Here is a 24704-nt window from a genome sequence, read left to right as displayed (position 1 = left end):
ACACTGAGCAGTGCCGAGGTGGAGTTGAGCGCAGGCTTGACAGTGAGACTCTAGGAGCATTTCACCTCTAGACCATTGAGTGCCACCCTTTCACCTCTAAGCGGTCAGTTTTTGCGAATGGTCTAGTGTTGAGCGGTACTTATGTACTGTTGAGCGCCAATTTATGATTCTGTGTTTTCTGATTTTTTTTTTTGTTTTGGCTTAGACTTGTTTTACATTGTTTTCTGTTAGTATATAACATGAATTATATGCTTAATTGATTTATAACATGATTGTAATAGTGTATGGAGTTTTTTCAAATATGAAATTATGATGATAATGAGTATATTGTTGTTTATGAATATGGTATGTGTTTGGCTTAATTCCATGGATCTCTTGAGGAGGTTCTATGGTGGTGTTTCTATAGTGTATGTATTGATATATGGATTCCGTATTATGGGTTATCCTAAACTCTAATAAGCATCCAATCTCAAGTAGATAAGAGTGGGGTATGTCGTTAGGAGTAGTAGAAGGTCATAGTCTATGGGTTTTTCCTTGACTATAGATAGTTGACGGACTAACCTTGTGTAGTAGCTTGTGTGGACAAGTTATTCCACCATTACAAGTGTAGAACCTTCAAAGTTTGACATCAATACATTTATCTTGATGGTCAAGTCTAAAATGAATAATTGTATGTTTTAGGGTTGATTGATTTACGTGTGTTATGTGCTTACTCTTATAAAAATGTTATATGATTGCTTTTTGGTACAATAACTTACTTTTCTTTCTTGTCTGTTTGTGTGCTTCTGTTTTTTTTTACAATAATCACCTAAATGATGTGAGTAGATGTTGATGTATTTGTGGACTAGATGTTGAATGGTGACACAACGAAAGTTTCAAGTAAGATGTTAGTTTCTTTGTAAAACACTAGTGTTGCACTTTTAATTCCAGTGTGATAAAACTCTTAGTGATATATGATCCTTGTATACATGTGTAATTAATGTTATAGTCATCTATTAAATAACTTTACTAGCCTTATGTTAATATGTTTTTTTAGTTATTTATATTTTGATTGTTTACGTGTGAATTCTCTTTTAATAGTTATATATTATTGAAATGAGATGTTACATAATACATCGATAATATTTTATTTAAAGGTGAGATGTCTAATATATTATTTAACATATTATTTCTATCACAATTTTTGTTAGTTAAGTTTTTAAAAAACTGAAAAATCATATATAAAAGAGAATTATCAAATAATAGGTGGATTTTAATTTTTTTATAATTTTAATATATTATAACTAATAAAAAAGTATGTTCAAAAGAGTAGATTGCTTTCATAGGTTTGATAATACGTTCAAAGAGGCTACTGAAACTAGTTAAATGTTTATAAAAAAAAAATATAACCACTAAACAAAACTACTAGTCAAAAAAAGGAATTTAATATATAAAAAAGTTTATGTAGTTTTGGAAGACTGGTTGAGGAAGAAATGACATTTATTTAGAGAGTTATTAAACATTTGTAGAAAATGGGGAATTATTAAAAAAAATTATATGACTTTTTTTTATAAAAAAACAAAATAATGTTTAGTTAAGATGAAAATTAAGGCTATTGTATTTTCAAAATTAAAAACATGGCATAAAAAAAAGCAGCGTTAATATATAGAAAAGTAGTAGGTAAAATGTGTATTTAAGTGTGGTGTTCATAGTCTATTATGCACGTGATAAAGAAATCGCAATTATTGTTGAATCTTTTGTCTCTTTGTGAAAGCCATTGGCAACACGTGATTCTCTACAACTTCATGTTCACACTAATAAGAGGCGAATTATGACTTCATTTTTTTATTAAAAATATTTATATTTAAAATATCTAATTTTATTTAAAAAAGTATACACATGTATCGTAAGTATAAACAAAATAAATATTAACACTTTATCACATGACCAATATTCCTAAAATAATGTTAGTACAAGTCTTTTCAACTAGATCTACAAAATCTTTATATTAACAGGCTTGGCTACTAGGCCGAAGAGTTGGTGTGTTAACTTAATAATACATATTTTTATTTAAATAAATATAAAAAATTAAAATTAATTTAATTATTAAAATTAGATAATATATATAAAATCATAGAAAGAGACCGTTGAATTTTTGACAATATTCAATAATGTTTTTTCTTATTTTATAGTACCCCCACAATGCACCTCTCCATACGCTACGTAAATGTTGTGTTACACATAAACATTACCCACCTAGCATAACCTCTTAGACGAATTCGATAACCACGAATTCAGGTAGGATTGAATTTTGAAAAAGCATAATTTTTTAATGAGTCAATTTTTATGTCAGTTTACTTAGAATCCGACTTATTCAGATTGAATTTGTAATAAGTAAGTTGATTTATCAATCCACCTAATTTAATTTAATTATTAATTACTTTGTGTTTAATATTATTAGTTAACACTTATTTATTATATTATAAATGAGATAAAGAAAAAAAAGTTTTAAAAGCAAAATATTATGAATTTATCCATTCAATACTCTAATTTTTTAATGGATAAGTGACATAAAAATGATCAATATTAGAAACTTATTTGTACTTGCTTTTGGATTACATTTGGATTGTATGTTTTTTTTAATTGTCTTCGAAGTTTAACATTATTTTAAAGTGAAATTTATTTAAATTTAAATTACACAAAATTTGTAATCTTTTTTGGATTAAAAATAAACTTGCAATTAAGTGAGTCAGTGAGCCAATCCGTTTAACCCACCAACCCATGGTGGGTTGTACTGTGTTCAAATTTTTTTGGCTCGCTAATAAATAAACCGGGTTGAATTGACTCACTAAGTAACTAACCTATAGTAGACCAAGTTGAGTTACTTGTTTTGAAAACACTAATTAAATGTTGTGCATTTCTAAATACAAAATTATTTTCCTTTGAACAAGTGACTGTTTTACTTTAGATTATCCTACATATTATTGAAAATAATTCAAATAAAAATTTAAGTATAATAGAAATAACAAAATTAAATACCATATAAAAAATGAAAATTATAAATCTAATGCTTTAAAACTCTTCTTTTAATATTTTATATTTTAATTACTATTATTAAAATTGAATTGATGATTATTTACTCAAACAAATCAAAGTTCAATATCTCTATTAAGTTTTTTTATAATATCCATCTTTAAGACAAATTACTAATAAGAAATCCAAATTCGAGAAATTAATGGGTTTGTAGCTTATTAGTTTAATTACTTAAATTGATATATTATTTGAAATATAATTTTATATTAATGATATAAAATATACTCTCTTTTATTCAAAGTAAAAATTAATAGCATATGTTGATACAATGGTAGACAAGCTTTTAAGCACCATTAAAAAGCTCGTTTCTATTTAGTTTTTACACATTCTCTGCCTGCGTACTATTTGATAAGTCTCAAATATTAGTAAAATTTTACATGGAATTCTGGCACTTGTATTTTAAATTGTGTTTATTTGATATTAAACTTCCTAATAAATATGAAATTTAATCATATGTTTTCAAATCTTAATTTAAATGAAATAATTCATTCCTGTTTTGTTTATTGTTTTAGGAAATTTAAGATAAAAAGGAGGAAATGACTAAGCCTATACCACGTTTTTTTTAAGTGAGAGTGACCTCGTCTCGCCTAAGCTAGAATTATTGTCAGTCTCGCCTAAGTGATATAGACCTTGTCTGAGTAAGATTCATCTAGTGAGTCATTAATTTTGGGGTCATTCTCACTTAAGTGAGAACAATTTAGCTTAAGCAAGAAGACTTTCTTCACGTTGAAGAACCTTCTTGCTTAGATGAGAATCAATTAGCTTAGGTAAGAACGCGTGCAATATTTATATATCATGAGCCAGAAAGAAAAACAATGGATGGAAGAGCTCTCGAAGTGAAGAACAAAGGAACAAAAAGACATATAAATCAAAGTTTATTCAATTTCTTCTTCTTCAACTCTTAGGATTTTAATGGTTGCCATGGGTGACTAATCTTTTCTCTAGGGATTGAATGTAATCGATTTAAACTTGGATGTAATATGGTGATATTTATATATATATAGCTATTATGTTTTTACGAGTTGTCAAAACGGGTCACCCGACTCGACTCGGCCCGACCCACCACGGGTTGGTTACTTAGTAAGCCAACCCAACCCGGCTCATTTATTAGCGAGCCAGAAAAATCTGAACCCGGCCCAACCCACTACAGGTTGGTGGGTAAACGAGTTGACTCACTCACTCAGTTAATTACAATTTTTTTAAAATAAAAAATAATTACAAACTTTTTATAATTTAAATCTAAACAAATTTCACTCCCAAATTTCACTCCCAACATGAGTGTTTAATTAATTTTGAAAATGAAGAACTTAAATAATTTTTTCAAGCAAAAAAAAATAATAAATATTTTTTTTATAAAATTAAAATTAAATATTAATAAAATAAAATTAGGTAGGTGGGTTGGTGGGCCAACCCGGCCCACCACAGGTTCAACCCGCATGAGCCGGGTTTAAATGAGTCGGGTTGAAATCTGACCCGCATAAAAAAAATTCAATTTTTTCAAACCCAACCTGACCCGAACCCGTAGTGAGCTGGGTTGGCCCGCGGGTTGTGACCCATTTTGACAGCTTTAGTTTTTACTCAATATTAGTATTATTGTTATGTTATTAATGCTTGATTATCTCTTATCAATATATTCTTGATTGTGATTTTTGAATTTGATTGGAAAGTATTTTTGAAAATCTTATACAAACAAAAATACTTGATGTTTTAAGATGCTAGGTATAGATTTCAGTAAATCAATTGCTTATACACTTGAACATAAAGCTAGATAGTTTGTTGGATATGTGAGAAATCAATATTCAAGAAACTCATCTTATGAATTTTATACGTGAGTAATCAATATAAATGATTATTGTGTGTTGCATCAATATTGATATTTCTAGATGTTATATAATGATATTCATTCATATTACATACGATGAAATAGATGAAATTCAATCTTAGCTTCTCTTATTGAAACTTTCTTAAACTGACTTATTGTGCTGATAATAATTTTATGAAAACTTAGTATAGTGTTACAATAGTCAATTATGAACCAACTTTTATTCTTGTATATATGTTGATTGAGATAAACTACCTATTTTAATCAAAATTGTTTCTTATGGGATCGACATTTTTACTTAAAATTCATTATACTATAGTTGACTATTAATACACTTGCAAAAAAAAAAACAATATTCATGTGTTTTCTAAACATGGAGTAAGTTGAGTACATTATTCTATAGTTGACTATTAATACCTTTGCCAAAAAAATATTCATGTGTTTTGTAAACATGGAGTATGTAGTACATTATTCTACCATATGAAACACAAGAAGCATTGACTTTCTTATAAGTAGGTAATCTTTTGGTACAAAGTCAAAAATTATGTGTTTTTGCATAGATAACTTGTATGGATGAGAAGAGCATAAAGTATTTGAAAAAACATTCCAAAAATATCTTTCTATCTCTTAACGTTCTTTTGATCCAATGTAGAACATTTGAAAAAACTTTGTACTTTTATAATATGCACAAATAAAAAGAACACAACAAATGAAAAAGTCCTATTCGTATATGCATTCAACATATTAGACATTATGTGTTTAGGAAAGGTATGTGTACTTAGCGTTTAAGTTGATTTTGTTTTCAGAGTAACGTTAAACGTTTAAAATAATGTTACTATGATTACATCGTCTAACAATCTTATCCTACACAGTTTATTTTATTAGATGTTATTTCGTTAAACATGATTTGTTAAACTTCAAAACATAAGTTGTTAAATGATCTTGTCTTATTAGACGATCTTGTCTTAATACCATAATGACCAAATTAATTATAGGTCTAATTTTTAATTTAATTAGTTATACTGATTGCTATTATATAAATGTAATAAATTGTAACATGATCAATGAAATTTCTATTTTATTTAACTCCTTTATGTAAAAATAAAATAAAAGGATAAAATAAAAAAATATATATCTATAACATTGATGTCAATTTTTTGTATTATATAAATATATTTAAGAAAAAATATATTCTCTAACAATTTTAGAAATAAATTATCGAATAATATTTTAAGATATTTTTGTTTATAATTTTATACTTCCAATTTGTGTGAAGTAAAAGGAAATATTATATATTAGCACATTTAGTTTCTATTAGTATATATTTTAATCTCAAAGTAAAATATTAAGACAATATTACGTTCTGACAAATGACAAAAACAATGTATAATATAAGAAGAGATTACATTATTACAATCATAAGTTAATAGCAATTATTTATAACATTATTATATGTTAAAGTATATGTTTCAACCTTATATATTATTCTTATGGACATCAAAAAGTGGGTGTGAGAGATAGACATTCCGTAATGGTTGATAATTAAGAGTCAAATTTTATATTGGTTGATCTATTGAAACATAACTTTATGAAGATTGAGAAACCAAAACTTATAGCTCATAAAACCTCACAAGATGGTGTCAATGAAGGACAAAATGCCTTCCAAGAGTATCTGAATGTTGTCTCAAGTATTCCTAAGCTTCATTGGGTGTAAATTACATATGATTATATTTTACAAAGACGATGTGAATGAAAGACAATTTTACTAAGTGTTTTTTTTTTATATGAATACCATAAGACGAACAACATATAATTCTTTAGAAACTATCCTTTGTTAAACATCGGTCAAAAGGAACCATGAATCAAAGATATATATCAATAACATTAAGAAAAACAAAAAAACAATTGACCTAAAGGCTTAATGGATGATAATTGCTCAAATAATGTAAACTTCACAAAAAAATAGTTCTAAGATAGTTACTTGTAGTTTATTCAAATTTGAATTCAAATCTTTTAACTGTTCAAGGAATGGTAGAAACAGGTTTACTTTTTATTTTACAAGTGTGACAAATTGAAAAACAAATCATACTATCTGAAAAGCTGCAAACAAGAAAATGACTAAACCATTGTTAATTGTTGCAATTTTGAGTAATTGTTTTCATTGATTTATGTTACAAGTTTCTTTGATAATTTATATTATGTAATTTACCTTAGTGTTCTTGTTGTTTTACTACACTTTCATGGATCATCACATCCATCTAATTAAATTCAATCATCTTTATTTTTCATTTCATCCATTATTCTTATTTTCCATCTCTATATTCACTAAACATTCAAAAAATAAAACAAAAATATTGACTACATTTATAGTGCTTTGATCTTGATGGATATTATTAAGTTTTGATAGATTAATAATTTCATAAGTTTATAATAATAATAATAATAATAATAATAATAATAATAATAATAATAATAATAATAATAATAATAATAGATGATATATAGGTATTTTTCATCAAGCCCTACCCAGACAAATAAAAGAGTATTAGAAGACGAAGACATAGAAAAAACAAGTTGATTACTAAAAGGCATTAACCAAAAGCAACTATTAAATTGTTTTATGCAAGTCATGCTTGAAATAGGCTTTTGGCACAAAAGAATAATGTTTAGAAGAGAAAACATAAAACAAAAAATTGAGTGGCGTACGAAGATGTGTCATTATAACATAACTACCAACTCTGATAAAACGTAGACACAAGGCGAACGATTTTCAAACAACTATCAACAATCGTATTTCAAAGGTCTATATAAGCAATTGAACTAATTCAGGCAAACTAATCGAATATGCATTCTATGCAAACATTGAATACTCTATAAAATTACATTAGACTATCTAATAGATTATAGTTCTTCATTGAACATTACCTGTAAATGCTTCACTTACTGAAATTGTATAAGGAAAGTTTAAAATCTATATCCTCTTTCGAGAGTTGAAAGTCTTGTATTTCATTTAAAGAGAATTAGATGTGGATTAAGTTAAAAACATTATAAAAGAGGTTTTCATTACATTTTTTTAATTTCACCCATCCTATCCCTTTGCACAAAAGTTTTGTAGAAAATGTGTTAGTCATTAAATCATCTATTCATGTCTGTTATCAAAATAGCTTTACGAAACTTTTTAAAAAAATTATTCAATTTTCCGTTTTATTACGTAGAGAAGAGGAACGTAAAAAAGAAAAATATGAAAATATTTCAAACACTAATAAAACATTTTATTTTTCTCAAATTAAACATATGTTAATTATGTTTAAAAATTTTCAACGATAAAAATGAAAATGAAATATTTCAAAATAAGAAGACTAAAAAATAAGAAGACTAGAAATAAGAGAACACTATAAATATCATAGTTGGATACAGAAGTCAAATCTACTCACATTCATATGTCAGTTCTCATAAGTTCATAAATAAGTGAACAAGACTTCACTGATCTGCAAAATAAATGAGAGAAGAAAATATTTGATCATGTCCTTCACTGACACACAAGTTATTTATTTCTTCAACTAACACCTAACAACTAATAAACATTTAAATGTTTCAACCATTTTATATGTTTCTAACCATTTCTTTCCCTACTCGTTAAAATTCTAGATAGATTGTGAGTGTGACGAATAATTTCCATGTTCACATACTTGTAGTTAATTTTGCAATTGACTCATTAAGGCATTTCACAAGAGTGTTGACATGTTGAGACATATCAAATTTTATATTGATACTTATTGTTTATAGGTGGAAATCAATTATTTCCTGTTAAGTGTGTTTTGAATATTTAAATATTAATCTTTATCATTGTTTTGTTTGTTTGGTTAAATACAGAGATCGATGGAAAGATAGTTTGATATCAAAATTAGTAAAAATTTGATCGTTCTAGTAATTAATATATATTAAATATAATTATCTATTTCTTTATTTCAAATATGTATTTATAATAATTAATATATGTATTAAATACAATTATTTACTTCTTATTTTAAACATGTATTTATAGTTTTTCAAATGAATTAATTACTGTCAATAATTACATATGTTCTAAAGTAATCAGTGTTTAGTGATAATTTTTTGATACAATTATTATATTTTTGTCAAATAATATTTAAATAAGAATAATGTCAAGACATATAAAACAGATAAATTTATTTACCTGGGCTAAAAATGAAAATAGATAAATCACTTTTTAAAACAATTTTGTTCTTTCAATAAATACATTTCATATTAGGAGAAATAAACTAATTAATTTTAAGAAAAATAATCAATATTTCACTCTAAGTTTAAAATATCAGTCAATTAATTTGCTTAATTTTAGTTTGATTTTTCGAAAGAAGTTAAAACTCTAGTCACTGTTTGACAGATAAACTCTCATAAAGGAAAGTAAAAAATGAGTGTGAACGAAACATTTGCATTATTGAGAGATGCAGTATAATAATTCAAACTTTATGGGTGTGTTTGATTTCTTCTTTAATTAAAAAAACTACCATTCACACATCTTTGAATTAGAACGACAAGGGATGAGAAAACAGCCTCATTTTTTTGTTTTTTTAAACATTTGTTTTGAAAATCAATAATAAATAACATATTTTTAAAATAATAGTTTTAGAACCAAAATCTTTGGAAAAAAGGGCTTTAGATATCCAACATTGCAACAAAATGGGAACTATAAAGTATGGGGCAATCAAGCAATGCCCTTTAGCATTAATATTCTTGATTATTGGTTGTTCTTCTTCTTCCTTTTGTCCCTAAACAACGTTTACTCAGCATTCATTTCAACCAAAGCAATGGATGCAGAACAAGTTCTGAAATTGTTGGATACTTTCTGGTTTCAGACAACAATTTTCACCAACAAAACCTCGTCACCTTTTCATGCGACAGCGGACACAACATCTCAGTCCCTTGTGAAGGAAGTGCTTCCTTTTGATTCAAAGCTCATCAGAGTTTCAACCCTGCAACTGAGGTCTCTTAGTGACCAAAACCTGGGGTCAAGTATGGGTGTTTTCTCTGATTTTCCATCACCAAATTCTGTCCTCACACCACCGAAGCTGATGCCAATTCTTTCTGGGAAGGAAGTGGGAGATTTTCCACCGGAAAAAGGTAACGGAAAGCATGAAGATGAACAAGTAGTCACTACCAAAAAAGTGTGTCACAGTGATAGAAGAAGAAGAAGAAGAAGAAGTTTCAGAAAAGGAAAAGCAACAAGAAGCCTCTCAGACCTTGAGTTCAAGGAGCTAAAAGGCTTTATGGATTTGGGTTTTGTGTTTTCCGAGGAGGACAAAGACTCAAGATTGGTTTCTCTGATTCCAGGGTTGCAAAGGCTAGGAAGAGAAGATGCAGAAGAATTGAGTTCACAACATAACATTGATGAAACTGTGATTTGCAGGCCTTATTTGTCAGAAGCTTGGGGTGTTTTAGACCAAAAGAAACATGTGAATCCATTGCTAAATTGGAGGGTACCAGTTGTAGGAAATGAGATAGACATGAAGGACAATCTCAGGTTCTGGGCTCATACAGTAGCATCAATTGTAAGATAACAACGAATGAGTTTCCTTTTCTGGTGGATGTTCTGAGCACAATCTTGTTTCTTCTGTTTTGAAAGTCCTTAGATGTATATGTTTGACTCTGTCTGCAACAATAATACATGTACATTTCCTATGTTATATTTTGTAATTTGTACCCTTTTTCCCTATTTTTCCCATGTGCAGTTTTCATCAGTTTGCGAAATGAAGCACATGATATGAAGAGAAGGTACATCTATGGTCCATTTTTGCATCTTTACTTCCAGAGAATTTTCATTTGTTTTTTCTTTTCAAGTGCATTGAGACACTCTTCATGCTTCTTCAATTATTTGTTTTCTCCTTTCTAGATAACTGAACAACTCAATAGGTTGAACAATAGGCTTTCAATGATGTGGTCGACACGGCCTCACACCAACCCAAGTTGAACAACTGTTGAATAAATGATATTGTTCACAGAAATCATAATTTGAAACACAAATAATTTATATTTATTTAAAATTATTTTTGTTTATTGTTTATTTTTTTAAAATATAAAACAAATGCTGGGCCTGAGTGATAGAAAGAAGAAGATAAAGAGGGCCACTAGTAATTATTTAGACTGGAGTGGGTGCAGCCACTTTTAGTATAATGTTGAATTATGTAATGTTAAAATCGATTGTTATGGCACTTTAAGATAAATAAAAACAAAGTCATCTCCACTTTCCATCCACTCATGCAACTCCACTGCCAAATGGGGTCTCATGATTGCATCAGACAATACTCAAAAAGCATTCTTTAAACACCTTAGAGATCAAATTCAATTTTTTTAATCATTGTGTTTCTCGAATTTTTATATCAAATTGACTTTATGCTACTTTTAAACCAATTTGGGAGTGATCAAATATACAACCTTTTGATTTAAGCAAGGAATTTTAAAAGTATACATTGTTTTCAAAGGGTATTTTTAACACTACTTGTATATTTCACCAAAACACCCTCTTAATATACTTTTTGATTCAATTATACTCCCGAGGATAATTGTTGATGAGAAATTTATAACTACAATTTGTTTATATACCTCTTTATTTATACTATAAATAATTGATTTTTCATCCCAGTTATTATTTTATCTTCATATTCAAAAAGATTAATCTTTTGTGCGTTCTTCTTATGCAGTGCTATTGTGAAAGACAAATTATAAGGACCTATTTTAAAAAATAAAATTTAAAAAAAGTTTATTATCAAATAATTCTCACCTTAAACTCTACATTGGGTCATCACATTAAGTTTAAATGATTTTTTTTTCTATCAACATTTTAATTGAGTGTGTCTTTTTAAAATTAACTTTTAAGTGTTTATTTGAAAATCTCCACAAAAAGAAAAATTAAAGAATAAAAAAAAAATCTTTTTTTATCCTCAAAAGAACTCGCATAAAAAAATGAAGTGATAAGACTTTAACCTTAATTCAATTTCACAAAATTTTATATAAAATAAAATTTACATCTAATTATATATTTATTTTATTTATATTCGCTAGTAAGATCACCAAATAATATAATCTGTGTCTAAATTTTAAATATAACCTAGAGTACTTCATATATATATGTGAGTGTGTGTAACGTTAAAAGAGACTATCTGTACCTGCTACGCCCAACTTAATGCGATTAGAGTATTTCAAATTAAAGTTAGACATTGAATAGCATTGGTACTAAATTAATTTTCAAAATATACATTGTTGAGGAGCTCCATACATAAAGTAAAGTATAAAGCGTCTTTTTGTGAGAGCAAAGTATATTCTCTCAAGTATTGCTATGGGCCACAAGATTGGATGCTCTTAGGAGGGTGCAATTATGTTAATCATTTTCTCATTATAACATGAAGTTGCTCACTCATACACAGATTCAGGTACTTCTTCATTTTATCACCTATAACCTCATTTAATGTCTATGTTTTGGTCGTGTAATTTGCATTTCATGTTCGTCCATGGGGTTGCATAATTGAATCTGCAAAGAGAAGTAAAGACAAGACTCGTTTGCAATTATTTGTGCACACGTGAAGAATATTCTACAACCATGATTCGAGAAAAAGCTGTTCATGAAAAAAAGTAAAAGGACTTAGTAATAGTTTTCTTATATTTTCCCCTTGTATAACTATAGTTGCTGCATATACAATCACAGATAGTAGAGTGAGAAAGATCTCATTAGTTCATGAGAGGCTATACATGAATTAATTACATGGGACTAAATTATACAGAAGATAATTTAAGTAATGTTCATTTTTCCTTGGCAGGGTTTGCTTCTGGGAGTTTAAATGTTGGAGGATTATCAACACCCTTCCTTGAGTATTCCCTCCATCTTCTTGCTGCTGAAGCAGCTCTTCTTGCTCTTTCTTCAACTTCCTCATCTGCCAAACAATTACCATTTGAAAGACACTTAAAATGACATAAACAGAGATTTCTAAAAAGCAAATTTTTATATTTTACAATAATTTGAAGTTTATATCCCCTTTGTAGTTTCACATCGTCGTACCTGAACTTTGGTACTCTTTTTGTTTGCCCCACAGATTGTCCCAGTATGAACTTTTCTTATCAGAACCTTCTTGCTTCATCATTCTAAATTTTGCTTTTTCCTGCAAGAAGCACATGAATATTTGATTATGCTTAAAACTTAATTAGTTCATCACTAGCTTTTTAGCTGAGTAAATTAATCACAGTTACATTATAAAGTGAATCATATTAACACAATTAGGACTTAGGAGTTCTAACCAAGACTTTTGATTGCCTCTTTTCCCATCTGGAACTTGCCTGTCAATAATACATAGATATCATGTTAGACAAGTACCATTACAACACTAAATCTGCTTGAAAATTAAGAATTATCAAATTCTGCAGAATATGATTATTGTGACTTGCAACCCAAGAAATCCCCATCAACCCACAAATATCCACCAAACTTAGATAAAAAGATTGGAACAACTCCTGTATTCATTTCTTTATTCTTACCATTCTGAAAACATCAATTGAAGCTGTTCCCATTCCTGATAGCATCAGGGCAACCTGCTCATAGAAAAAGAGTTACAAGATATATAAAAAGTATAAAACACTTACAAGATCATGAGCATTTGTAAGTCCAGAATAAATTTAGGGACTCTATTGCAAGCTTATAGCATGGATATAATAAATTTAGGATTTACATTGACTCGTTCGACACGGCGCATCTCATCTTCAAGTAATGATAGTTGTGCAGCAGATGTCCAATGAATGCAGCTAACAGGGCTGAAATTAAGAAATCAAAGGTTAAGTTAAATCGGTTCCAGCAATCTCTGAGCAGATATTATTGTGATAGCAAAGGTTCTAAATCTCAAGTATCTAGGGCCTATAAGAAAGTAAAATTAACATCTCAATGGATTGTGTCTGTATAGTTATACAATACTGCACACATAAGTCAGAAGATTCTGATCTTAAATTCTCAAGTTATATAATAAAAAGGGACAATTGAATGAAAGGACTTCTCTCAGAAAAGTGGTAGGCATTTTAAGACATGTCAAATTATATTAACCAATCTTCAACATTTTATGGTTCCTTTTGATCATTTAGAGATATTCTTTTCACCTTTAATAGTATGAAAGCCAAGATCCACCATCAGAAATACATCTTGAAAAGATACTAGCAGTAAAAGTGAAATCTAAGTCCACTCTTAGAAGCAAAGCTCGGTAATGTTCATTATACTTGTTCTATAATCAGATTAAATGTGTCAGTACATATATAAGTAATAAATATAGGAAACTTAGAGATACCAACTGTCAATCGCCTGTTGAACTAATTCAGGGTTCCCACATTGGTTGAATGCTCTGGCTCTTCCAAAGTCCTCTTCAATTTCAAACACATCAGGGGCTACATTTGCACAGTTTTTGCAGCCTGTAAAAGGGTTTGCAGCATACTTATATAAGATGCTTTTTAACTGCTCACTGCAAAACTTACAAGCATAGCTGGTATCCACAATGGTGTATAAATTCAGGCAAAAGAATAAAGCATATTATTTTAAGTAATTAGAACAAATTACCTATGCAGCTGAACTCATCAACAAAGGCATGATCCCTTGGGCTTGAATCATCGAGGAAAGGATTGATTGAAGTTAAAGAATAGCCATGAATTTCATCATAAATCCTGCGCTGGATGGGATCACTTAGCACCTGCACTGGAATAGTCAATTTCCAGTAAAAGCACAGACAAAACCCCCAAAGCTTAAAACTTTAGAAACTTAAAATGGAACCAACCGTGTACACTTCATTAATGAATATGCAGAAATTGGTGGTCTCAGGATCATTGCCACTCAAGTCAGGGTGGCAAGATTTCATGCAATTGTAGTATGCCTTCTTGATCTGCTCTGGTGAGGCATCAGGAAGCTAGAAAAGCAGACCAACCACATCTTAATTATACGTAACATTTGACAAACATTCAGATCATGTCTAATGATTACAGTAAGCTAAAAACTTATAGAGTTTTTCATCTTAGAAATACTTCCAAACTCATTATATGTGTGCATGTTTGAATACTTTAAGCAGAAATAAAGAGAAGGAAGTGAGAGTTTGAAGCATCACCAGACCCAGAACTGCATAATAGTCATCTGCAATAGTATCAGTGGGAGAAACTGAATCTTCTGCTGTAACTCTTACTCTGCCAGACCCTCTTCGCTTACCACTTTGTGTCACAAAAGTGCAATGACTTGGAGTCTTCACCAGCATCCGCCATGAGCCTCTTGAACACAAATTCAATGATGGGTTGTGGATTTTCAGTGCCTCCATACACACTGGAGACAATAACTGAGCCATAATTCCAAACCAAACTCCACTCAGAAGAACCTTGTTCCAATCAATATGTGTGTGAACTTGGGTTGCTGCAGTTGTAAAATACTGGAAACAATCTCAGCCATAAATATTATTATTATTATTATATTAAAAAATATATACTGTAGTTGAACAGACAAATATTTTGGTTAATTATACAATTTATTTGAAAAATATACATTTTAACTTTTTTAGGAAGAAAATTTGCTGACATGTCACTCTAACAGCCACAAGACATTCTCAGAATCAGAACAAACATAGCAAGTACGGAATATGAGGCAATGTTTCCAGAAAAAAGAAAGCGGCAATGGGCCTTTAATGCTTTTTGATTTGAATAGCCCGGCCCATTTGGATAATCCATTGCAGCTGGGTCAATTGCAAATTTAGTTTGTAACAGGCAAAGCAAAGTTTAAGTTGGTAAGTAAAATATTAATTAAGTAATAGTTACCTAAATAAATAAAGTATAATTTTTTAAAAATTAAATAAATACTATTTATGATATTTATAAAGATAAAAATTTAATATATATTAATGTGCATTATATTGGATTAAATGTTAAATTGGACTCCAACATATTTTTAAGAAAGTTGCTTCCTCCACCACCACCAACCGCTCTCTGCAATATCCCATACCTAATTTACCTTTATTATAAAACGGATGTCAACATCCGTTTCACCTTCAACGGATATTGTTATCCGTGAACAAATGTTGACATCCGTTTACATATTTTATATTTTAATTTATTATTTTTACTTAAAAAAAAACGGATGTGCCACATCCATTTAATAGATTTTCAAAAAATATTTTATTTATTATTTAAATAATAATATATAAATTAAATTAATAATATTTATTTTATTAAATAAAATAAAATTAATTTATAAATAATTAAATAATAATTTAAAAAAATTAAATAATATTTATATATTAATTTAAAATATAAAAAACTTAAAAACTAAAAGAAACAATTAATTCAACGGATGTGTCACATCCGTTTAGTAGATTTATAACAAAAATTTTAATTATTATATAAATAATAATACATAAATTAAATTAACAATTCTTATTTTATTAAATAAAATAAAATTAATTTATAAATAATAAATTAATAATTTTAAAATAATTAAATAATACTTATATATTAATTTAAAATACAATAAATTAAAAAATTAAAAATTAAAAAAAAATTCAATAGATGTGACACATCGATTGAAGAAAAGAGGTAGAGTGTAGGATATTTTAAAATTAAAAAAATATGTGATGGTGCAGGGAGCAAAGTGGGATGATGTAGGGAGTTTAAAAAAATATTTTAACCCTCTATTTTTAATTTAAGTTTATTCATTTTATTCAAATGCTTTATCCAAGTATTCATGGCAAGTTGCGAATTGCTATGTATCGTGCACGCATGGTTAACCTGTTTTGTTGCTTGAAGCAAAAGATTGCATGCAACTAATATTTTGACTGGAGTATTTGAATTTAAGGCATGAATACAAAAAGAAATATCTCATTTAAGGTTGAAGCTTGTTTTCAAGAAAGAAATTTCATATCGAAAAATAGACAAAAATTTTGTCCTTCAACTACTGTCATAATTATAAATAAGTTGGAAATGTGATAACATAAGTAATGTTTACAAATATTTTGTTGAGTTTTATAAATATTTAGTTAGGTCAAATTATTACATTTTCTTTTTATCAGCAGTTATACTCATTATAATGATTGTATACAATAACTAATATACTCAGATGAACTATTTGTTGGTGAAATTTAAATAATTAATTTTAACCATGTAGTTTTTAATTCTTAATTTAAAAGAGTAATTTTTATTTTATTTTGTAATTATCTTAGTTATTATTAATTTTTTATGTACTTTTATTTATATAAATTGAAACATGTAAAGAAAACTTTGACGTTAATTTTCAACATTAAGAAATCTTTGTTCCAAGTTCAAAATTGATTTCTGTACTTTATTAATTCGAATAATAGCATTTTATTAAATACGTATTTTATTATATTTAACCATTACATTTGAGTAAAACCAAATATTTATTGGTTAAAAATCAGAAATAAACTCCATTACAAATATTATTTAAATTCATTAATGTGACATCACATAAATAGTCTAATATATTATTTAGAAAATATCACAAATATAATATAAAAGAATAGTTAACCAAATAAAAAAACATAAAGTTTTATTAGAGTTGTATAAACCTAACTACAAATAAACTTTATATACAAACCACAGACTCAAAATAACGTGTATATACATACACACACACACACACACACATATATATATATATATATATATATATATATATATATATATATATATATATATATATATATATATATATATATATATATACTTTTTTAAAACAACTAAAAATATATATATACTAAAATATCTATAAATCTAAACTATTTTCACCGAGTGCCTACTCCACTGAAACACTATCTTTCTTTGTTCACACCTATTAAATGATCATCGTCACAGAAAATCAATGCATATGACCAAACAACACAAAATACAAAAAAGGGCAAGCTAATGACAAAATGAATAAACAATTATTACACAACAAGATTTCATTATGTAATTCATTTCAGTCAAAACAAAACAATCATCCTAATCATGTTATTGACCTAGATAAAACCATCCGAATAAATGTATTGATGTTAGACTATGAAAAGTTTTGCACTTGTAGTGGTGAGACAGTTAGCCCCCAAGCTATCACTCAAGATTAATCCGTCTACTACCAATGGACAAAGAACACCAGACTATAAACTAGGATCTCCTGCGACTTCTCATCACATAATCTCCTTTTCTATCTGAAACTACCACTAAGAATTTCACCCCATAAATTCTTTCCAAACCATCTCTCAATTCAATCACAATCTCTTTACCATTATATAATTCAAAATCACATCATTGAGCATTAAATATAACATTCCACCATCTAAATCCAACCATAAAAGATAAGAAAAAAATAAATAAATAAATCAACTCGAACCCACTCATCCAACACAAAAAACATGGTGTTCAACGAGCACAAACTCACTCAACGAGCATAAACCACTCGCCCAGCAAGAGCCTAAACATGAGACTTCTCCAACCCAGCGAGGGAGCTCGCCCAACCCTGGAAACTCACTACCCAAGATCCCCGAAACTCACCCAACGAGCTACTCGCCCATCGAGAGCAAAGATAGTGAGTTCCCCCAGCCTAGCGAATTGGCTTGCCTAGCCACTGAAACTCATGTCAAAACACTCAATTACTCGCAAAGTGAGCCTCTAGCTCGCCCAACCACTCTGTATAATTCTGCAGAACACCAATTCTGCAAAATTGGCACCCTCCAACCTAACTTGACCTATCTTAAGTACTCCTACTAACCACTATTACTTTCATTTTGTGTTTAAAGCCACTAATGACCTATCCAAGAGTATGTAATCCAAACCAAACTAAGTTTAAACTCATTATGTCATGAACTTCCAACTCAAAAACAACTAAAACTCTACTCTAATGACCATAAATCATTTAAACCTACCTGAAACAAGTCACAAATGGATCAAAGACACCCCAAACATTTAAACCTACCTGAAACCTTCTAAATCAAAATCTCATTCTTCAAAACCCCTAAAAGGCACCAAAATTCATTTCACCTATTGTGTACCATACACTCCTAGACCAATTCTCTACAAATTCACTACCCTAACAAGTTTCAAATAGTCACATAACAACTCCTAAATCACCATATCACTATTTAAATCATTATTTCTAAAATTCACCTATTGAGTCCCCCAACCCAAAATTTGAGTTACAACCAAGCTTAACCTTTTCTTCCCTACATCTCAATCAAATAGTATCACTAACTTCACAACCACAGAAAATTCACAATCAAGTTAAGCTCCAAATAGGTTTATCACAGTTTAACACATCCATCACAATACCAAGCACCAATTAACTATCTAAAATCATTCAATTCACAATTTATACTATGGCGGATAAAATTTTCCACCTTTTAACCAAATTCAACATAACATGAAAGAAATCATCATTTAAAAGAACATAAAGAAATGTCACTAGCTTCCCTTACCTTAACAAAAACCCTATCGAGCTCTAAACATGCACAATCATTGATTCAAGCACAAGGAATTTTAAAAATGTCTACAAATCACCAAATTATGATTAGAGTGAGTCTTTAGGACCTCATATTAAAAAAGAACCAGAAAAAGAAAAAAAATGACACATCCTAAAAATCAAGAGGATAACTTCAAAGAACATCTTAAGAAAGAAGAGCTTACAACGATATATTCATCCTGGAAAGAAGAAGAGAAAGAGGTCAAGACAAAATATTACATTTGAGATGAAAAAAAAAGAGAAGAGAGAAGAAAAAGAGAAAGAGATATTCTCAAGCTTCATTGTTATATTGCTTACTATTGTAAGAGAGAAGAGAGAAACACATGTGAGATTTTAGACTACTTTGTATTGTATTCAAATCCACTCAATGAGAGATATAGTCTGAACTATTTGTAAGCAATTGTTGATGCCAATTCTGAAGAGAATTAAAATACTCACAACTGAAGTTAGTTGAGTTGAGGAATCTTAGCAAGGTTGCTAAGTACCAAGAGTGGTTCGAATACTCAAAAGAAATCTCGATAGGTTGCTGAGTACTAGGAGTGGTGCAAATAGTTAAAGGAAATCTAGGCAAAGTGTTGAGTAACAATCGTGGTGCTAATACTCAAAGGAAATCTCGGTGAGGTAGTTGAGTACCAAGAGTGGTGCTAATACTCATTTGTAATCGTGTGAAGATTATACTAAAACCCTCTGCGAAGTACACTAGACGTAGCTTAATTGAAACGAACCAGTATAAAATATCTTGTGCAATCATTTCTTCTTTTACCTAAATATCATCTTGTGAAAACGTGCAGTTGCGCTTTATTTTCAAACATAAGAATCTTTCACGCTAAATGATTTATTTCATAAAAGAAGTTCTTAACAAAACGTTGCAATATATATATTCTGAATAGCACGCTAAAAGTTATTATGAAAACTCCTATTAAGTCGAGCCTACGATTATTTAAAAGAAGATTTCAAGAGCTCGATAACGTGCTATATTAGAAGGGTTGCGAAAAATTTTCCATTAACATTATTCAACCCCTCATTCTAGTGTTTTTCAGGTATTTCATAACTCATAAAAGTTTGATATCAATACATACATGTTTCAGGATAATTGAGCCTAGTATGAGTTTTTATAAGTGATATAGTTGTTTTTATGAAAAAATTGATGTATGATAATATCTTTATGTTTGTTTTATGAAAATTTTTGCACAAGTTAGTTTACCCTATTGTTTCTTTTGATGTTTCTTGTGTGTTTGTTTGTTTTGGGATAATCACCTTGTTGATATGAACAAATGAGAGTAGGTATTAAAATATAGTGACAATAATCCTACAAAATATTATTCTTTTTGTCTAGTAGTTTTTTTTTAATTGTTTTAAATATATTTTATTACTACTATTATTATTTTTAAATAACTGTGTTAATGATATAATTTATATTTTAAGACAATTATTTCGTTTATCAATCTTATAATATTTTATTATAATATTTTATTTTATCGGTTGTAACATCCTTACTAATTATATGTTACAACGGATGCTTTAAAAAGATGGTGCTTTTGATAAAAATAAATATTATATTAAATAGACAGTGTATAAGTATTAGTGCCAACTAATAAATTATTTAATAATATATAAATTATTATATCCTAAATAACACATTTAATAAATATAATTAATATAACATATAAATTATAACTCTGTTACTATATTTCCAATAAAAGTTAGTAGAGATTTTCCTAAAATAATATTTTTTGTAATATGATTAATAAGTTGATTAAATATCATATTAAATGTAAAATGTATTGAGAATTGTTTCGACTAGTAAATTATATATCATGATCGCTTTATTTTCCAAACTCTTAACTTAAAGGAAAAACAAAGTTCAAATGCGATAAGTTGCCTCTGTTTTTTTATTCATTCTTATTTTTTTGTGCGCTAAAATTGCTTGCGATAACTTTAAGATAATGTCCCTTGTAAATTGATTTTTTATGGATAAAATGGATGATGGAAATTGTTGAAGAAGGAAATTTTTGTTGTGATTTCAAATCATAAAGGCTTCAAAATAATGATGAAGTTTTATTTTTCCTTATTTATTTATTCATTAAAGCATGACATTTTTGTTTTTTGTTTTTGTTTTTAAAAAACGTGACACATTTATTGTTATGTATAAAGAAAATGAAGGGAAAATGATAAAATATTGCAAATACATATGATGCATGAGGATGCCTATGCCAAATAATGATCAAAAGACAACATGTTTTTTTTAAGCTTTTAAGGTAGGTCCGATGTCTTAAGATCTAAGCATTGTATATGCAATCTCATAGGGATGACTTCCTAAACCTAAAATCAAGGCCACCAAAGCTATGGTCCTTTTCATAACATTTTCCACAACAGTTGAAACGCAACTAGGTGTGAAATTGCATGTGAAGAGAACAGACACCAACTAGAAGTAGTTCAAACATGACACCTCTACGCAACCCCTCTAATTCTATGTTACGCACAGACCTAAATATATGGTTTCACTCATGATATGCACAGTAATAATGATTCCAATAATAATAAAAAGGAATATAAATAAATTATCAAAATGAATAAAGATCAATCATATATATAAATAAAGGGAAAAACAATAAAATAAAGAGAAACCACATCAATTTTCACATTTAAATAACAAGATAAAGAGAAACCACACCAATTTGCACATTTAAATAACAAGGCCTGATTCTCTAGCGTCCCTAGTGGAGTCGCCATCTGTCGCAACCAGGATCGCGACTGGTCTACGAATCGAAAACAAACGGGTTTGAGAAAAGATTTTGGGAGTCGCCACCATAATTTATTCTGGAAAAACTATGGAAAATAATAAAATAAAAGTGTGGAAACGAAAACTAGATTTTAGATTCGGGAATCAATTACGCATAAGGAAGGTATTAGCACCCTACTACTACGTCTGTCCAAAAGTAGTACCTTTAATTAAATGTATAAAGTTGACGTGGTTTTTCAAAATATTTAATTTTCCCTAAAAGTAATAATATAAAGAAACTAGCGTGAAAACTTATTTTCCTCTATACTATCTCTCACTCTATCTATCTCTATTATTTCAGAGTATCTCACTATTTTTCCCCCTCTCTTCTTTCTATGACAGGGTGCGTATTTATAAACACATATTGTAATATTATGGTAATATGATCTTACTTGTGGATTAATTGACAATTAACAAAATAGGGAAAGAAATTGTCTTGGTTGCAAAGAAAACAAATCAAATAATATTCAAAACATTCATTTTAATTATTGTGAGAAAATTTTGTCCATTTTAAAAATCATATTTTTCTTTTTAAAAAGAAAGTGACGCAGCAAATTATATAAATATATTATTTTTAATTATTGCTTATAATTATTGGCATAATATTGATTCAAATTATTGTCATATAAACATTCCTTTCAAAAATATTTTCTATGATGAATCATGCATTAAAGTTACATTTTTTAAAGGAAAATTATTTTATTATTTTCTTCTTTTTTTCTTTACCCACCATTAACTATTATTCTCTTATTCTTTATTGTTATTTATTTACTTACCCGAACGAAATTGGGTGTTGACACTATCTTCAAGTAATTATATTTAAAGCCTTTAAAGGAAGCGTTGAAAAGAATAAACAACCACTTCCCTTTTCCAGATTGGAGGGTTATCCTAAAAATAAACCTTGTCAAAACGCTAAGTACATATACATTGCTTAAACGCTTAATAACATTTAACATATTAAATGCATGTACAAATAGTACTCATTTGTCTGTTGTGTTGCGTTCTCTTTATCTGTCCAGATTACCAAAGTACAAAGTTTCTTTCAAAAGTTCTGTATTAGATCAGAAGAACGTTTAGAGATAGGAAGACATTATGGGGATGTTTCTTCAAATGCTTTACGTTATGCTCATTCGTATAAGCTATCTCTACAAAAGCACATAGCATTTGACTTCGTATCAAAAGGCTATCTATGTATGAGAAAGTCAATGCACTAAGTAACAAATCTTTTTCGAAGAATGCTATCACTACTACACAAAAGGCTTTTAACGTTTATTATTTTGATCTTTTAGCGTCTGATCCCTCCTCGACGTCATATTGGGTGACGTTAATGGGACGTCGGTTCCTTCATCAGACATCAAATAGACGTCAGATCCCCCCATCAGACGTCAATAGATGTCGGATCCACCATCAGACGTCAAAATAGACGTCTGATGTCAACATATCCAACGTCTAATAGTGTTGAGCGCGTAAGTCCCTCAAGTAACACTAGAACGAAGATGATGTTGAACAATTCACTAACGGACACCAATAGATGTCGGATGTGCACTAACCGACGTTTACTTTATGTTTTTTTTTAAATTAATTTATTTTTACAATAAAACCACACCTGAAAAATAGAAAATGATCCCAACACATCACAATATAATATATTCTATGCGTTTCAAGTTAACAAGATACTAACCAATCTAAAGAACAATTCAAAACTTAAACTATCAAAACTTAAACTTAAACTAAAGCTAATTAATGTTGAACAACAATAAAAGTCTTCCTAAAGCCATGAGCATGGGTCCTAAGTCCATCTCTGCAGAAGATAAGCTGCTCACTCTTATCGTATCTTTTTAATTGTATCCTTCGGTATAGGAGATGTATTCTTGAAGCGCTGTAAAATGAAGAAAACTTCATTATGTTTGCATATGTTCAAAGCTAAATTTGATTTGTAATGTATTGAAGGTAAGCATCATTACCTTAGTCCAGTCATTTGTAATGCCAACTCGAATGATGGTTTTAATCCAAGACATGACATAGTAGCCATATTTCCATGAATCTAGCTGCTTGTTACACTTAAATGACAAACTAAATAGTCACACATGTAGATCATACAATAACATAGAAAATGAATAAGAAACTTAAATGACTTACAACCTTTGGATACAGGATTTGAACAAGCTGACCTTGGGGTTTACCTATAACTCTATTTACATTGAAAACATAGGGTGATATTAATATAACTATTTTCATCATAAAATTGTCTTCACCAACATCACATATAATGTCTTCTAAATGATCACTCAACCATTCTTCCACATAATTTGTTCCTCGTGACATCGTACGCTGGTTTAATACTTCTTCATGTCATGTCCAAACGGTATAAGTTCTCACTATACCGAACATGAATGGATGGTAATGTATATTGCCTAAGTCTTGGAGTATTTGATTAAGACAACAAACACAAGGAAAAAAATATGTCTCGTTCACAGACGTTGCATTTTGTTCAACATAATGCA

The 24704-nt window shown here is 28.9% G+C and overlaps 2 protein-coding genes across 2 annotated transcripts; one reads left to right on the top strand and one right to left on the bottom strand.

The window, feature by feature from the left end:
• The first annotated feature begins 9582 nt into the window (after positions 1-9582).
• Positions 9583-10746, top strand: LOC108333689 (uncharacterized). The gene has a single exon (XM_017569166.2). The coding sequence runs from the start codon at positions 9628-9630 to the stop codon at positions 10471-10473; it is 846 nt and encodes a 281-aa protein (XP_017424655.2). The 5' UTR covers positions 9583-9627; the 3' UTR covers positions 10474-10746.
• A 1805-nt stretch (positions 10747-12551) lies between these two features.
• LOC108333082 (chaperone protein dnaJ C76, chloroplastic) lies at positions 12552-15331 on the bottom strand. Its single transcript, XM_017568413.2, has 9 exons — positions 15037-15331; positions 14713-14841; positions 14499-14628; positions 14233-14353; positions 13630-13711; positions 13439-13492; positions 13202-13240; positions 12966-13065; positions 12552-12840 (listed from the first exon to the last, which is right to left on the bottom strand). The coding sequence occupies exons 1-9, from the start codon at positions 15265-15267 to the stop codon at positions 12710-12712; spliced, it is 1017 nt and encodes a 338-aa protein (XP_017423902.1). The 5' UTR covers positions 15268-15331; the 3' UTR covers positions 12552-12709.
• Between the last annotated feature and the right edge of the window lie 9373 nt (positions 15332-24704).

This window comes from Vigna angularis, chromosome 11 (genome assembly GCF_016808095.1).
Source record: "Vigna angularis cultivar LongXiaoDou No.4 chromosome 11, ASM1680809v1, whole genome shotgun sequence".
NCBI classification, from domain to species: Eukaryota; Viridiplantae; Streptophyta; class Magnoliopsida; order Fabales; family Fabaceae; genus Vigna; species Vigna angularis.
Note: the sequence above shows the minus strand (reverse complement) of the source record. Positions and strands in the feature narration are given on the sequence as shown.

Bases quoted from the DNA above. Each gene is read 5' to 3' on its own strand.
- LOC108333689 (XM_017569166.2), top strand. From the start codon at position 9,628: ATGCCCTTTAGCATTAATATTCTTGATTATTGGTTGTTCTTCTTCTTC.
- LOC108333082 (XM_017568413.2), bottom strand. From the start codon at position 15,267: ATGGCTCAGTTATTGTCTCCAGTGTGTATGGAGGCACTGAAAATCCAC. The intron at 14,354-14,498 runs GTAATTTGTTCT...ACCCTTTTACAG, and splicing joins TGATGAGTTCAGCTGCATAG to GCTGCAAAAACTGTGCAAAT. The intron at 13,712-14,232 runs GTATCTCTAAGT...TCTTAATTTCAG, and splicing joins CAACAGGCGATTGACAGTTG to CCCTGTTAGCTGCATTCATT.